Raw genomic sequence first — 16,771 nt, forward strand, 5'->3', positions numbered from 1 at the left:
TTACAAGACGTCTTGGAAGTACGAGGTCGCGATTCGCCAGATCCCAGATTCTGATGCTACGCTTCGCCATCACGTCCAAGCTCCCTCATGTACGGAGGTCTCTCGTGCCAATTGACATTCCCTCGTTCGTCAACTGAAAACTTCCCTTTGCAGAATTTGCCGAAAATACGAGAGACTGCTCTGTAAGTGCGTCCCGGGATTCGCGCAGCCACGTCCTTGAACTTCATTCCAGCAGCACGCAGACGAGCTATCTTCTCCAACTCCTCTAAGCTGTACCCCGAATCTCGCTTCAGAGAGGCGTCGATGTCCATGTATCGATGCCAAATCGCCTTCCGACTTCGGTCAGACATTAGCTTCGAAATTTGATCAAGACTGAGCCTCCGTACATTCCTAAGTTGTAGAAGTTTTGCGTCTTCCTCCTGTGACCATGGAACCTTCAATATTTTCTTCGCCGGTCCTTTGAGCTTTCGATCACGGGTGGCGCGTGAGTACAGAGCCTCGAGAGCAGTCCGCCTGGAGCCAGGCAGCAGGGCAGTAATTTCGTGCCAAGACATACCTGCTTCCCTGAGAGTGAGAACCTTTTCTATGTCCTCCAACGTCCAGCTGTATCTGGACATTCGGCTTCGCAGCATATGATTGACAGTGGCCACTGGGCGTCCCAATCGATGTGCAATTGATGTAGGTCTCAGGCCCTGCTTCTGGAGGTTGACTGCCTGATCTCTTTCCTCCAAGCTATACACGTTCGATCGACCACCAGCAGATATGCAGCGAGCCCGCATGAGATAACTCTCTAAGCCGCCATGAGACCGACCAAGTTTCTCAGCGATTTTCTGCCACGTAAGTCCTTGGTCTCGGAGTTCGCGAACCTTGTTGTGGTCATCGTCAGTCCACCCTAGTATACGCCGTTGCCCGAATGAGCTGCCAGGTGGAAGGTATCTCCAGACCGCGAAAAGTCTTCTGTTCAGAGTCTTAGCAATAGTTCCGACAGTCTCATATGATTCCCAAAGCTCGTCGATGCGCCGTCGATCTTCCGCCGTTAACTCAGGACTGCTTGATGCTCCATCGACCGACGCATTAACGCGGTTCTGTGAGCAGATCGAGCTGGCGTGATAATGTCGTCGGCATGCAGAGATGCAATCGGATCGTGCGATGATCGGCAGCAGGCCATGGCCTCGCAAAGGCAATGGCTCGATCCATGTCGTGATGACCCGCGGGCGAAAGACGAGTCTGCACAGCAGACCAGCCATAAGACAGACGCGTGAGCTCTGTTCTGGAACGCGTCGCGGGCAGACGGGAAGTCTAGCCTCCCGGGAAACCCTGCAGATGAGGCTGAACCTTATACATCGACAGTGACATCATTCGCTGCAGCGGATGAAGACAGCGTAACAATTCAAGGACACCTCACCGAGAAATGTTCTGTATCTGATCTGCATCGCTTCCACCGCCACACTGGCGTCTCCCACATTATCTGCCCCGTCCTCGAAGACGCAAGTCTCAAGCACCACCTCTCGATTCCTCTACTTTCTGCTCGGCCTTCTCGTCCTCTCCTTAGCCATCACAATGGGCCGCTCACGCAAAACCGACAACAGCCTCACAGACTCCAATGGCACACCCGTAACCCTCCCAGCCTCAGCTCTCGACCCACCCACAACCTTCACAGACGGCCTGCCACTCCCCCGCATGATCGTCTTCGACCTCGACTACACTCTCTGGCCATTCTGGGTACGCCTCATCTCTCAACATCCAAAACCACACAACCAAATCGACTAACAACCTCTACAGATCGACACCCACATAACCCCACCCCTCAAACCCTCCCAAAAATCCTCCTCCTCAGCCTCCGCCTCCGGCCTCATAATTCACGACGCCTACGGCGAAACCTGCTCCTTCTACCCGGACGTAGCCTCAATCCTCCACAACATCAAAAACCTCAACATAACCCTAGGCTGCGCCTCCCGAACCTCAGCCCCCAAACTCGCAAACCAACTCCTAGGTCTCCTCCGCGTCCCAACAACCCCTTCCTCCACAGGTTCAGACTCCATCACAGCCCTCTCCCTCTTCGATAACCTCGAAATCTATCCCGGGAGTAAGAAAACACATTTCAAAAAATTACATTCCGCGACGAAGATTCCGTATGAGGAGATGTTATTTTTCGATGATGAGAGTCGGAATAAAGAGGTAGAAGACTTGGGGGTTACGATGCAGTTGGTGAGGGATGGAGTGAGTCGGAAAGAGATTGATCGAGGGGTGGAGTTGTGGAGGAAGAGGAATGGGAGGGTGAAGAGGGAAGATGGAGATGAAGGAGAAGAGGAGTCATCAGAGGAGAGCTGAGAGGAAAAGTCATTGAGACAGCCTAAGGCAAGGGCTGGAGCAGGCGCAGGCGCAGGCGCAGGAAAGGAAAGGAAAGATACCCAATTTTATACAGCCGACGGACGTTTCAGGATAGATTCCAAGACAAATAGACAAGATAAAATAGACAAAATGAAGTGATCGATCACGAACGAACAAGTCTGGAAGATTACTCGTATCTTTCATTCGAAATCATATATCATAAGGCACTTCTCAAAAAGAAGCTCAGCAGAAAGAACAAACTCGCTACACTCATGAGCACATTCGTGCAGTGCTGAAGAAAGTCAAACCCGCCGACGATCAAAAGCGCCCCCAAAAGGAAAAACTCCCTAAGATGCATCATCTCAACCATGCATTCGAGAAGACGACGAGAAGCAAAGAAACCCATCCTGTTCCTTCCATTATTAGGCAGAAAAGCAATGCCTAGTCAAGCCATGCGCCAGTAAGAAACCTAATTGCCTTTCCGTCCGCGCTCCCTTCGCAAGTGAAGCACAAGAAGCTGATGTAGCTTTTGAAGAATCTCGAAGGAAGCTTTTAGTTTCCTCATCCATCCATTCATTTCTGCAACCCTTTCCCTCCTTCTTCAAGTCTCCGATTCGTTGTCGAATGTAGAATGTTCAATGCTGCCAGCAGAAAGAAAAGTACGCACCGGGGGTATATATGCAATCCTGGTTTGCGAAGTAGTATGCAATCCATGCAATCATGCGCGCCTTGAGAAAGCCGAGTAATTCGTCATTGGTGATTAAAAGTGTGTGTGGTATCATGGTCAGGCCGAGTGCAGCGGGAACAGAGTCGACAGAGACTACTGCCAGTCAAGTCCCTAAGCGGCGGCAGCATCCTCGTGCACCGAGCCCGTAGTGTCGATGTCGATATCTGCCATTTCTCTGCCGCGTGCATCAACGACGACACGTCGTCCGCGCTGTTCAGTCGATACTCCGTCTCGTGCTGCACCAAAGTCGAGGACCTGAAGAGAAGTTAGCATTGCTAGGAACATAGAGAGATGTTAGAATCACCTCAATATACGTCAACTGGTTGCGCTGCACAGCAGCAACGCAACGGCGCTCGTCGAACCTCACTTGCCACACACCGCTCAGGTCTGTGAGTAGGTCGCGAACGCATTCGCCGTTTCTCACATTCCACATCTTCAAGGTACGATCGGAACCAGAGATGACCTTCTGCCCATCATGCTGGAAGCAAGTGATGGCACCAGTATGGGCAGAAAGAGTAGCTTTGCAAGCACCGTTCTCAGGGTCCCAGATGCGCAAAGTGCTGTCGGCTGCGGCGGAGACGAGGCGATCATCGCTCAGATCGAGAAGTCCGACAAGGGAAGTATGGCCTTCGAGGTTGAACAAGCAACTGCCAGTCACCAGATCCCAGACCTTGACGAGATTATCCATCGAGCCTGAAATGCAGCGATTGCGCGCGTGGTCGAGCACTACACTATAGACCTTCTGTGTGTGGCCTTGAAGACGATGAACCAGATCGCCGTTCGAAATCTTCCAGACACGGACAGTGCAGTCGTATGAACCAGACACCAAGGTATCTCCATGAGCTGCAATGGCACGCACCGAGTTATGGTGGCCCGAGAGTGTTCGCAAGAAGTACGGATTGTCATGATCGTTTGCTGGCGGTCCAGCATGCCATATTTGGCGGTCGCCTGGCTTAGGTAGCTTCCAGACGCGCAGCGTTGAGTCGCGAGAGCCTGTGATGATCAGTGGTTCCTTGGGCATCATGATGGGCGTCCCATCTGGCTCAGTATCAATCTGCACAGGCTGCAAGATGACCAAACAGCGGACCGTAGACGTATGGCCCTGGAAAATCTGCAGACAACGACCGCTTTTGATATCCCACACTCGGACACTGCGATCTGTAGAGCCGGACACCAGGATATCGCCGTCGTACTGTAGTGCCCACACACCTCCCTCGTGGCCTTCCAAGCGGTTCCGAAGTGCGCCCGTCTTGGTGTCATAGACGTTGATCTTAGTATCGTCACTACCAGTCAAGATCTTGTCACTGTCAAACAAGAGGCAAGTAACCACATGTCGATGATGTGCCCGGAAGGCAAGGTGTTGAGGCTGGCTCTCCTCATCCATCCACGCTTTGCGGATGAGGTAGTGGCGCTGGTAGAGGGATTTGAAGAGGTGCATGTTACGGAGGCTCTCCAGTCCGACCGAAGGATGCGGAACAGCTTGCATAGCTGCGTGAGCAAATGCGTTGGCACCCTTGGCAGTACCTAGGAGCTTCAGCCACTTGCTGTTTGGTGTCGCAGTTGGCTTCGTGAGTGAAGAAGAAGCGTGTACAGGTCGACGCTTATGCTTCTTCGCACTCGAGGACTTCACGACCTTGCGCTTTCGATCTCGCGTAGTCAAAGTGGAAGAGGCTGTGAGCTCATCCTCGCTGGCCAGTGTCGAATCGTCGCCTGGCTCGGGAGAGTTGGCCTTGCTCAAGTCCTGCTCGTGTCCCACCTCGCCAGGGTGCTGCCAACCCCAGCCTTCGCGGACAGCTCTCGCAATCTCGCCGTCGGGTAGAGTGTAACCATCGCGCTCGAGCAGGTCCTTCCATGCCTTCTCGTCACTGTTGATAAGCTTCCGCCATCTCTTTGACACCTGTGCCGCGCGACACATGCTCTGCGCGTCGAGGAATCGCGTGATATTCAGACCAAGCTCAGCTGGAAGGATGTTGAAGGGGTCGCACTTCAGCGCAGGATTGACGACATTAGCGACCATCTGCAGAGTTGGCTTTGCACATCGGCGGAGGAACTGATATATCAGGTATGTTTGCATAGCTTCGGGCATGCTGTCGAATGCGTCAACCATGGTAGGAATGTCCATGATCGTAGGCCCGCTTGCTGAAGGCTGAGATTGTGTGCCATGAGTGAATTTGAACGGTGGCTCTTTGGAAGAGCCTTTGGAAGGTTGCGATTCGAAAGATTTTGTGCTTTGCGTCTTACTGTCATCATCGAGATCCAGACCCGATACCACGCTGGCGTTCTCCTCGTTGTGTTCCGCAAACGACCTATCGAATGCGTTCTGACGAGAAGCTAGATTTGCAGCGGCAGTAATGGGCGACAGACTAGGGCTCGGTAGGCTGGCGTCCTGCTGCGAGCTGGTCAATATGCCAGGCAAGTTCGGTCTCCTAGACTCTGCTGCACGCGGTGCCGGCATCAGATCGGTGTCTGTTATCGGTGGTGTGGCAGCTGCACTGGCACGCTGCGCGGCCCAAGCCTCTGCTGTTTGTTCCAGGCTCGGCAGCTTTTTCGATGTATAGCTACTCCCCACACTGAGCTCCGAGTCGTCCTCTTCTGGATCTTCCAGATCAGCCATCTGTGTGTCCTGACTATCGTCCTGTAGCTCTTGCACTCGTGAATGCGAAGGCTTGCCACCTGCTCTGCTCTTGCTCGGACCTTGCCTGCCGGCCGCAGCTCGGGGCAGAGCTCCCATGACGTCGGTATCGGGCGTGACGGGCGATGGATGTGAAGGGTTTCCAAGCTGCTGTGATGCTCTGGCGGCACTGCGCTCGTTGAGGGAAGGCTGTTCGGTCAGTTCTGAGTAAGTCCGATGTAACGATGAACGCTGCTTCTTGGTTTTCCTCTGTAAGCTCGCCAGCTCGGCCGCCTCTGCTATCGACACCGGAGTGGCACTGCGTTTCAGCGAGTTCGACCGCCCGCTCTGTGGCTTCTTTCCTTGCTGCTGCTGCTCCTCGAGAGCACACACGGGCGTCTCGTAGCCGTCGTGGCGTTCCTCTTGGCGGATGGAACCATTGCTGCGGTGGATCTGGGCCTGCAGCTGCTTGTACCTCCGCATGGTCTCGGCCGGATCCTCAGACTCGTGGAATACAGTGGGACGGCCATTGACGTCGAAGCAGAACCTCTTGATGGAGCTTGGCGTCGGCGTAAAGGCCAGCGGGTACTGTTTGGGGTCTCGGTCGTAGAGGTCCTTGGGCGGCTTCATAACGAGCGGAGGCAGAGACACCGTCGTGGTGGTCGTGACCGTGGTGACCGTCTGCTGCGTTGCAGGGCCGAACGACATCTGGGCCATGGTCGAGTGTTCGGGCGGCATCATGGTGGTGGCAGTGGAGGTGTGTGTATGCTCGCTGATGTGTTTGTGGTCTGTCATGTTGTTGTGATCAGTGTCGTTGGGTGACGCGGGGGCAGTCGAGAGTGTTGCCTCCATGGCGCGGTGGTGAACGGAGAGTCGACGCGTGGGTGCAGGAGCAGAAGTGCTCTTTCGTCGACGCCGGTCTCGTGGGTGCTGTCTTTCATGGAGCGAGCTCGTGACTGCCGCCCGTTTCTCGCGTTCAGCGGCTGCTCAGGACACGTCGAGCAGCAGCGAGGGCAGCAACAGCACCGTCTCCGCCGTCAGCAAGAATGTGCGCGTCCGGTGAGTTTGTCGAGCGGAAAGTCGGCCGGGCGGTGGTGCAGCGTGGGCGAGGGATCTTGGGGTGACGGACTGAAGTCACTCTGAGACCGATCGCCCGTTTCCCGCCACTCTCCTCGCCCGAGCACGCCAAGCCAAGTGGGAAACCACTACTACACGCGCCTCACTTTCGAGCTTCGCTTTTCTGCAGATGCCACCTCCGCACGCGCTGACTACGTGGCGGAAGTTATTTTCTACGGAGTCGCTTGCTTGCAGATGGCACTCTGCATCACTGCAACAACACACGCTGTGCCTTTGCAGCCAGAATTGCCGGCGGGAACCATGATGTAGCCGGCCATTGCCCTGTGCAGTACACTTTTTGATGTCTTGGGCCTTTATCTATTTCTGTCACGCTTTCCTAGTCTCAGGCACGTCGGAATTTGGTTCACCTTTATGCTACAGTGTCTACAGCTCATGCCTTCTTCTTTGTGTCTACTCCAGCACTTCTCATGACATCTTCTGCTCTCCAAGCCGTTATCAACAACGAACAGCGAAGATCCCTGTACCTTGCACGCCAAAATTCTCAACACCTGCTCCGAGCACACCAAAGTCAAGCCGAATAAAGGGATGGACTCGCTGCCAACGCCATCTCCGTACTTCCCAATCAAAGGCCGCGAAACAATATGGCCTGGCTCAGCATGTTTCCGAAAGGGTTCCAAGATTTGTCTTCACCAAAATTCGTGCTAGAGGTGATGACGATGAGCCAAAAGTCCTCTCGTGCTCTACCAGGAACAGGACAACCCAGAAGAGCTCAGACTTGGTCATAGCAAAAGTTTGGCAGCTGTCCAGAGCAACCCGCGTTTGAACCCGGGCCTCGTCTCCAGATTGAGCGTGTTCGTCAATTATTGTCGTGGCTGCTATTGATCACAACCCATCCCTCAAAACCTCAATCACAACTCCCAACAACCTCAAAATCTCCACCACCTTAGGCATTCCTTCACCACCACTCCCACCACCAAACATCACCTCCTCCACCATCTCATCCTCCAATTCCCCAAAAACGTCCTCCGCAACATCCAACATCCTCCTCGGATAACCTTCTGCTCGCATCTCCTCCTCTAACAACAGCTGCACAGTCAGAGCCGTGACATCAGAGAAAACTTGTTTGTAGCATCGCCATCGAGGTAAAGATGGGCTACGAGTCCGATAAGACGCGAGCGATGATGTTTCCGTTTCGTTGTCTAGCGAAGTTGGTCGAGAGATTTCCATCGAGTGGTTTGGAGAAGGCTCTTGTCGCGGGGAGCGGCTTCTGGATTGAGTCGTGCTTCTGTTTGATGGAGTGTGAGTGCGACCTCGAGATGCTGCTACCTGGTGCCATTGCGGGGAGAGGGCGATTGGAGACGACGTCCTCGCAGTGCTTGTTCTCTGAAAATTCAATGATTCGTGCGGCAGCGGATTTTCGTCCAGCGGTGCGTGGTCTGGCTTCGAGATGCAGAGTCTTTTGAGCAGGGGGCTGTTCACCAGCGGATCGATGGGAGCTTCACGAGAAGATTGAGATAAATCGGAGGGTGAAGTCGTTGTGATTGAGGGACTCGAATTGTAAGTCAATTTTCTATTCTGAACGACTATTGTCACTTCACACTATTGTTCTGTTCTTGGAGAATACATCTCGGTAGCTGGGCAGTGAACAGGGGCCTTGAGCGTCAGCGACGAGTAGAGTGGCCGCTCGCACTGCTGTTAGAGATACGCGGAGAGTGCGCAAAACACTCCAGATGCGCACCGAAGCCACGACTTTTCTCGGAGCACGCTGTGCAATTCGCGGCCCTCAAGCAACTCTGTGCCTCTGAGCACTTCATTTTTCAGGAAAACACGAATCGGAAAAGAAGACTACGACAACCAGGAATCTCGATGTAACAGTTTGAGTGAAGCTATGTAGGCACTATGTACACCACCTCCTCTCAATCCAACACACCGATTCCATTATTACAATTTCTCGTGCACAGCCTCTCATGGCGTTCCCGTTGCAGAATCGCTCCGTACCGCCGCACAAGCCCATTCTCGTTCCTCCCGGAAAGCAGGTTACAACAGGGTCCGCGCCTGTACAAGCGTTGCGTACAACGTACAGCAGGAAGGCAATTTTGCCTGGTATGGGGCCAAACATCATCAAAGTCGCCATGCAGGTAGAGTACTCTGCAGTCGAACAAAGTGTCAAAGAAGAAGCGCAAACAAGAAGTGACCATCAAGCTCACTGCCTAGTCTGGCGTCCAGACAGATAAGCGAAGCTGATGTGCACAAGTATGCGTATTATTAGAAGTAAAGTTGAGTCGAACAGAACGGTGTAAGTTGTTGGTGCGGTGAAGGATCGTGAAAGATCGCCGAGCCCAGAGAATGTTCCGCAGTCGTGGCGTTGAATTCGTCAGCGACATCTAAGCGTACTCTTGATCCTGGCGATTGTTGTTGAAAGCGCTGGGAGGTTGGAAGCTGAAACCCTGGCGTCCGGCTAGGCCGTGTCCAGGGCCAACGTGGATGCCAGGAGACTGATGCTGAGGGAATGATCTGGACGCGGCTGACTCCATACCGCCGCGTTCAGGAGAAGCGACCAGGTTGTCCACGTGCTGGGCGCGTAGGTCCCACGAAGACTGTGCGCGATGCGTGAAGCGAGGCTCAGCATATCGAAAGTTGCCGTGCATTGCGTTGTAGTAGGCAGCATCGCCGGACATGGTGCCGCCAGTGCCGGGAGAAGGGGATCCGAGTGGGCATGGCGAGTAATAATTTGGGCCTCCAGTAGTTCGCTCAGGCGAGTAGCGATAACCACTGTTTGGCGAGAAGAAGTTGTCCCCGTGAAAGGAGCCGTTGGCCCGCTCTGGCGACGACGACTGTGTTGGTCTGGACGCCAAAAGATTCATTTCCATTACGGTGGTTTGAATCGCCATTTCGTTGGTAAGCAATTTGGCATTGATCAGTTGGCGGTCAAGAGCTGTCATTCCCGAGGCATAAAGATCGGACTGCAGTCGGTGTCGCTCTGCTTGGAGCGCGTGGTACTTGCCCATAAGTTGATGCTGATCTTGTCCATGACCTGGGGACGGCGGGAAAGCATTGCTGTCGAAGCCCATGCGGGTTGGAGAACGCTGGCTTGGACTATACTGGAGTAACTGCGATGACAGTGCAGTAGAAGAAGGCGACTGGTGCAGCGTAAGAGCTTGTTCATAGGAAGGAACAGCGCGCGACACACCGGGGTCTGTGGGCTCGTGTTGTACCCCCTGCTGAGTAGAGTGCTGACGGAGTTGCAGTGAAAGGCTATTCATCGAGCCCGATTGCTGTAGCACGGGCCGCGCGATGGCCTGCGACTCAGTATTCGAACGAAGAACGTCCATCGAGACCGAATGCGGGAGTCCGGCGTGACCACTGCCTATCGGAGCGGAAAAGTACTTGGGATTGGCCACTGCAGTGGTAGTGCTCATTAGAGCGTTGCCCTCTACACTGGTGCGAGTGTCAAGCTGGAGAGGCATGGGTCGTGGGCCACGACCCCCGGCTTTCGAGAGAGAATCAGGAGCTGCAGAGTAGGCCGAGGATCCATCACTGCTTGTTGCTGCTCTGCTTGGCACAAAATTGTACTTACCCACACCGTCGAACGAGGCCGAGACCGTTTCTCCTTGCGAAGAACTGCCTCCGAACGTGGAAATGTCACACCTCGGGGGTGCTTCACTACCATCGCTCAAGCAACCTCGACTGGCTGGAGTTGGCGTAGCGTCATGGTCCTGGTCTTCCTCGAACGTGTTCTGATGGTTTTGCTGGCGATTCTGTGGACGCCACGGCGTGTTGACGTTGGAGCCCTTGAAACTGCCTCGGCCACCAGATCGTGGTCCACGGTTGCCAAAAGTACCTCGACGTTGAGCAGAGCTCGAATGATCGTTGTCGGGGTAGTTCTTTGGATATCCAAGAACACTTGCTGTAGCTGGCAGTTTGACATAGTGTTCGACGACTCTTCTGCCCGTCTCGAGTGGAAATAGCATGCCATTCCACATGTTGCCGACTGGGTTCTCAGTACCGGGCTGTCTGATGTGGTTGAAGCGGTGGTACGGCAAGTCTTTGGCATATATCCAGGTAACAGGAAACGATCTGTATCGTATTGTCAGCAGAGGACACGGAGCGTATATCGAGGGAGACTGACCCAACACAACCGTGGCTTTCTGGGTTCTCCGACCACCCATCAAGGAATGATTGTTTATCCCACGGGCCCGCGAGCTCGCCCAAGCCGGAAAACTTCTTGCTGCCGTTGACAGAAAACAAGAAGAAAATCTTCTGCGATGTGCCACCGTAACGATTCCAGACAGCCATGATGCGCTCGCTGATCTTCTCCATGACTGAGTATTTCCCCAGTCGAACCGAAGCAACGAGATTCTGGGGGAACTCAGTCTTGATGTTGATGACTCGACTCTGCAATCAGTTAGTACGAAGCAGGAATGGCGGAATGGGCGGACTTACATTTGCGGGAAAAGTGAAATGCTCCGGATTCATGTTTGCGAGAACGGCCAACGAGCCATCGTATGCTTCTTCCCAGACCGCCTTTGGATCCTTCAGAGCACGTCGCAAGCATTGCGAATGTTCGCCCTCGGTCCAGTGACCGTCTTCAGCATCCGGCACGGACTCCTCGTCACTGTCATCAAAAGTCGAGCGTACAGGAGTGGCAACCATGGTAGAGTCTTGAGTACCACTGTTCGACAACAACACCCCGCCAGATGTAGAGCTCATTGATGTTCCTGTAATCAGACTCTTCGATGCTGAATTGTTCGTGACACCATTGCCGTCATTAGACATCCCAAATCCCTGGCTAGGCAGATTGAAGGGGTGTTGCGGAAGCGGATCTGTTCTCACCACTAGATCACCACGGTTGGAAGGATTGGCCGACTTGTGATACTCTTCGGTCTGTGTGTAGCGGATGGTGGAGCTTGGCGGTTTGAAGTCGAGACGATGGTGATTGTTGAGTCGAGCATCACCGTTGCTGACAGTGGAAACTCCAAGTCCCGCGATCCGATCGTGATCGCGCCTAGCAGCAGTAGAGAAGGAAGCGCCAGGCTTTGACGAGCCCAGAGAGTCCCATGACGGTTTCAGCGGTAGCCCAGCGCTTCTGGCCACTGGATTGGCACTTGCCGACCATGTGTTGCTTGGGTACAGTGGAAGGGCGGAATGAAATTTTGGCCCTTCGAAGACTGATCCGTCGTTTTGCGCGCTGAATGAAGGCATCAAGGCGAGAGTTGGCTTGCGGCGCGCACTGCTGTTGCTGTTGCTTGCGCTGCTGTTGTTGTCGGTCGGAACGAACTCGTTCACTTCAGGATCGAGCGCGGGTAGCGAGCTGTTGTTGCGGCTCGCCATGCTGACGGCGATGTAGGGGCGCGCGAGGATGCGCGACTCGATGTGATGTAGCAAAAGAAAACAAGATTGACCAGTCGATACGGGTGGTGGCACCTCAGGTCGAGTGAGGTGAAGGGCGAAAGCGACACTTGAGAGCGCGTCTCCACTTTTGCAGTGTTTGTTTTGATGCGCGAAAAGCTGTGGACGCTGTTGCGGCAGTCGCGTCACCCGCTTCACTTCACTTTGCGCCACCTGTAGCGGCTGCGAAGCTGCAGCGAACGCCGCGTTGAAGGGTCCGCCGGTCATGTCCGCCACTGTCACTGCAAGTCCGAAGACCGCACGCTATAGCTCGATCCCGCTGCCTGCATCGTACGCTCGCATCGCAATGGAGTTCTGCATCGGGCCGTGCAGTCTGGCGGGATGCGATTTCTCCGTCACCAAAGCTCAAACCCTGCTATTCGTGCTCGCAGAACCTGCAGAATCGACTTCTTCAGTGAGGCCTAGTCTTTCTGGTAGCTACAGTCAGAGTTCCAGATGCGAGACTGGCACTCGGACTTGCAAATAAGTCGAGAACCTTGAGTGAAGTCGATCAGTGAGCACAGCGCATACCAGGCTGCCGCAATGCAAGACAATCATCACCGTTGCAAGCCCGTCTGGTGCCAATCATTGAGGGCGATGCAAATGAATGGCATCTGCCTCCCAGTGGATCGAAGAGCCTTTTCTCTGATGAGTTCTAACATCGTTATGCAGGCAAGACCTGTCGAAGATACCAGCACCTTCTGCACAAGACTAACGGCAGATGCGTCGACCGCATCAGACTTCTCTGCTGGGAAGCTTTGTACAAACTTCCTTTGTGTTTTGATTACTCTCTGAGACCATGACATTGCCTGAGCACCAGACCGCCGGCCAGAACACCGATAGGATGTGTTCATTGGAACGGGACATCGCTGCCTGGCTGTCCTGCAATCTATTCCTTCTTTTCAGGCGAAAGCTGGTGATGCGATGGGCCGGCACTTCTCTATCAAGATCGAGACATACGCTTGAGGATGCTTGAAGAATGGGACATGTCTTGAGTCTTTCATGATGAGCCTGATGACCGTTTGACAGGATGCATCTTGTGAAGTTTGCAGCTGTGAAGTTGGAAGACCAGGTGCCGCCAAACCCAATCTGGAAAGTGCCCAGACAAAGACCATCAGATTGGCAAACACTTTCCACTTGCAGTCCATTCTGTACCGCAACGCCGCCTCTCAGTGATCAGACCAGCCAGCGTAGTTGACAGCGGCCAGTATCGAGACGAAAACCAGAGCGTCGTGTTCCACGCCATTGGCCCATCATCTACGCGCCGGGGAGGTGGAAAGACGAGCCATCAGAGGCGCAAAGTACCGCAGATGGGGAACGGCGGGCAAGGAGGAGGATATGAGGGATGCCATTTGCAGCCATTTGAGGAGCACGGCAGGTGGCACTAGAAAAGACTGGGAGATGAGGATAAGGACACGCGTTGTGACGCGCATGAGCGACAACCAGCATCAAGACTGATCCATGGATTCAGTGACAGAAATATAGGCATGCCAAAAGTGATCAAATGTCGTGTATCACGTATTTGCATTGCAAGGCCGGTCCATCGCTTCCGTTTTCTGCTCGCACTTGCCGAATACTTGCGGAAGGTCCTTCTACGTAGGAAGGGAAGGCGCAGGTGCGCGGCTGCCTGACTTCGCTTTCCACCCACTTCGACTGTTCCATTCGCTTCGTCCGGCCACCTGCTCACACTGACACTGACAGTCCTTCGTCTCGCACGTGCGGCTCGGTGCGATATGGCGACGATGCAGCTCCAGCTCCAGCAGACGCGCTTGGCGCCGACTACGACCAAGACCGAAATCACCCAGAAGCAAAGCCTGGAGGTTGTGCAGACGTTCTTGCATGGGAGCGTGAGTGTCTTGAGAAATGGGATCTAACAAGGAATTGACACGTTCTCGCAGCTTAGCAGTCTGGCTTACCTGCGATGTTTCTTTTCGGAGAAGGCCTTCGATGAGCAGACCTACACCACAGGACCTCGCCTACCTACGTATCGCGAATACATCAATGGGAAGCTGCCGAAGGGCGAAAAGAACGACGGAGGCATGGCGACCGTGATGAAAGTGCTTCGCCGGAAGAGAAGCAAGCGCGCTGACAAGTTCCTTGACTGGCTGGTTTGTTCTACGTCAAATCTCACTCTTCACGATACTCGCTGACACGATATAGGAGAAGGGTGCATTCGTCGCTTTGGAGGAGGGACGATTGAGTGCTCTACAGATCTATGTTCACACCGATCCAGACCATCCCGAGCAAGTGGTCGAGACCTACACATTTGCCATCAAGTACCACAGCGATGGACGCGGCGGGCGCGTTTTCGCCGGCATCGAAGTCGACAGTCCCGGCAGAGAAGGAATCACGATCGAAGCCACAAGCATTGCGCTCCAGAGCCTGATCCGTCACGTCAATCAACTTTGTGAGGGACTTCCGGATCTTCCAGGTAAGATGCGCTTGTATCCCCAAATTTCTCTTCTAAATCGCCTGCAGAGAAACGATATGTGTCGATGGCTTTATTCTATCCCGAGGACTGTAAAGATGTGAAAGCTGCTGGCTTCGCTCCTTCGAATCTGTCCAAGATTCTCTTTGCTCAGGCCGATGGCTGGGAGAAGACTACCGAACGACTGGATGACGTCCACTCTGCGTACCACAGGTCCGTCTGACTGCCATATCGATATGGAATATTTACTGACTGCTGCCCAGCGCGTCTCTGAAAGTATCACATCTCGTTCAGCCAAATCTTCGCGGTCTGGCGCACATTGTGGAACAGCCTCGAATTCCGTCAAGCCTGGTCTACACCATCGCAGGAACAAGGGAGACGGAGCTTGCAGATATGCTGGGCGCTCGTCCCGATGATACTGTCGCCAAGGTCCCAAGCACGATAGGGCGTACTCCTTCGACCGTGTTTGCTGATGAAGGACCAATGACCGGGCGCACAGCATCGACCATGGTCCACGATGGTGCTCCGGACGTGCTCGCCGCAGCAAAGACATCCATGGCGACGCCAGCACCTACTTCAGCACTAGCAAATAGGCCATTGGAAAGCGAATCACCATCGGGTTTTCAACCAACTCCTGCGCAGCCATCTCTTCTTGCAAAACCCATATTATCGGAGAGCGTGGATACCCAGTCGAGTGACGTACCAGAAATGAAAGCCGGACTGCAAGTCATGCTGAAACCGGAGCATCTCAGCCAGGGAGACACTCAAACACAAGCACTACTGCGTCCTTTGGTGGCGAGTTCATCGAATCTCGGGAATCGCAACGTCTCTGCGGGACCTTTGGCTAATTCGTCAACCGGCGCCAAGCTTGTCCTTTTGCCCGACGTTGCTCGTCAGCTGAAGTCTACAAAGACTAAGCTCAAGCAAAAGGCCCTCAGGATCGCGGGTGTAAAGACCTTGAAGAAAACCCATGGCGATGTCGTGCTTTGCCAATGTTCTCATGCAGAGGAAGAGAATGAATTGGTAAGTTCGTAAGCATAATGTCCAGCATCGCAAACTAACGCGCAGATTCAGATTCAGTGTTCGTTCTGTAGCACCTGGCAACATCTGCACTGTTACGGCTTCACAGGCTCAGACGACCCTCGAATTCCAGATGAGCACGCTTGCTATGAGTGCCTGCTCGGCGACAATGACACGGGGCTGTTGGCTGCCTTGCGAGACTTGGCACTCAAGCGTCGGGCGATTAGTTTCGCTTTGCAGCGCGGTCTGCCCGGTCGACCTGAGCAGCTCGCAAGTTTGATGGGTATGCTACGTCTTGTGCGTGCATGCGTTCCGGTGCTGTAGCTGACTTGAGTGCAGATCTCTCTGTTGAGACCGCCGGAAAGCTGCTTGGGCATCTGATGGAGGAAGGTCTCGTCGTCCATGCCCTCGATGCGAAGGCACTCAAACTCGGCACCGCAAAGCAGCCACACCATGTACCCACGGAGGACGCTCGATCATTCGACAAATTGCAATATGAGCTTTTCGACGCCCTCAGCCACGTCAGTGACTATGTAAGTGCAAGTGGATGATCCATTGGCGATTTCTCGTGCTAAATGTGCTAGTATGTAAACGTTCCGAGTACACCAGAAGGTGTCGCACAGCGACTTCGCGCGCTTTGCTCATCTGGTATGCCACCGCCAACAACACCTGCTTCCGCATTCCGCACTCGCAACAGGACTCGTTCTGAACGTATGCTCGATCCGCGAAAGTCCACGACGCCCTCCCGCAAGCCGGTACAGCTCCGGCAGCCATCATCGAAGCGGCCTCTGGAAGGCGAGAGCCCCTTCACCACGCCTGCCAAGCGTCAAGCTAGGACGACGCCTGTGTATCATCGCCTAAAGAGCGTGCAGACAATGGTGCCAATCTTTGCCGACGGCTTGTCGAGTCCTGCGATGTAGTGCTGGAAAAAGCTGTGATGCTCCGCCGCTGGCTTCTGGTGCGAGACAATCGCCACTGTTACGGTCCTCAGTCCGCTGCGCTCAGGGAAGCTCGATTGCACATGTGTATAGCTCACACCAGCTTACAGTGCGCGTGAAATTTGCCAAATCATGCTTCGCTGCTCAGAAAGGTTTCTGCGATCGGCTCTCACGCGAGGATAGATGCGGAGTTTTCATGAAGGTTCACATAATCATTACGCTAGTGGCTACTGACCACGGTACTTAGCTCA

At 54.0% G+C, this 16,771-nt stretch overlaps 5 protein-coding genes across 5 annotated transcripts; 2 read left to right on the forward strand and 3 right to left on the reverse strand.

Annotated features, from left to right (window-relative positions):
* Positions 1–56: 56 nt before the first annotated feature.
* Positions 57–1,247, reverse strand: RHO25_009334 (uncharacterized protein; the record flags this gene model as incomplete). Its single annotated transcript, XM_023600870.1, has 1 exon — positions 57–1,247. The coding sequence occupies one exon, from the start codon at positions 1,245–1,247 to the stop codon at positions 57–59; it is 1,191 nt and encodes a 396-aa protein (XP_023453504.1).
* Positions 1,248–1,560: 313 nt separating this feature from the next.
* Positions 1,561–2,331, forward strand: RHO25_009335 (uncharacterized protein; the record flags this gene model as incomplete). Its single annotated transcript, XM_023600871.2, has 2 exons — positions 1,561–1,722; positions 1,783–2,331. The coding sequence occupies 2 exons, from the start codon at positions 1,561–1,563 to the stop codon at positions 2,329–2,331; spliced, it is 711 nt and encodes a 236-aa protein (XP_023453505.1).
* An 838-nt stretch (positions 2,332–3,169) lies between these two features.
* On the reverse strand, positions 3,170–6,521 carry RHO25_009336 (uncharacterized protein; the record flags this gene model as incomplete). Its single annotated transcript, XM_023600872.2, has 2 exons — positions 3,170–3,313; positions 3,363–6,521. 2 exons carry the CDS (start codon positions 6,519–6,521, stop codon positions 3,170–3,172), a joined length of 3,303 nt encoding a protein of 1,100 aa, XP_023453502.1.
* Positions 6,522–9,130: 2,609 nt separating this feature from the next.
* RHO25_009337 (uncharacterized protein) lies at positions 9,131–12,077 on the reverse strand (the record flags this gene model as incomplete). The annotated part of the gene is made up of 3 exons (XM_023600873.2): positions 9,131–10,823; positions 10,876–11,141; positions 11,190–12,077. 3 exons carry the CDS (start codon positions 12,075–12,077, stop codon positions 9,131–9,133), a joined length of 2,847 nt encoding a protein of 948 aa, XP_023453503.1.
* Positions 12,078–13,876: 1,799 nt separating this feature from the next.
* On the forward strand, positions 13,877–16,502 carry RHO25_009338 (uncharacterized protein; the record flags this gene model as incomplete). Its single annotated transcript, XM_023600874.2, has 8 exons — positions 13,877–13,981; positions 14,033–14,242; positions 14,295–14,565; positions 14,613–14,775; positions 14,826–15,585; positions 15,637–15,865; positions 15,922–16,115; positions 16,167–16,502. 8 exons carry the CDS (start codon positions 13,877–13,879, stop codon positions 16,500–16,502), a joined length of 2,268 nt encoding a protein of 755 aa, XP_023453508.2.
* Between the last annotated feature and the right edge of the window lie 269 nt (positions 16,503–16,771).

This window comes from Cercospora beticola, chromosome 6, assembly GCF_033473495.1.
Source record: "Cercospora beticola chromosome 6, complete sequence".
NCBI classification, from domain to species: domain Eukaryota; kingdom Fungi; phylum Ascomycota; class Dothideomycetes; order Mycosphaerellales; family Mycosphaerellaceae; genus Cercospora; species Cercospora beticola.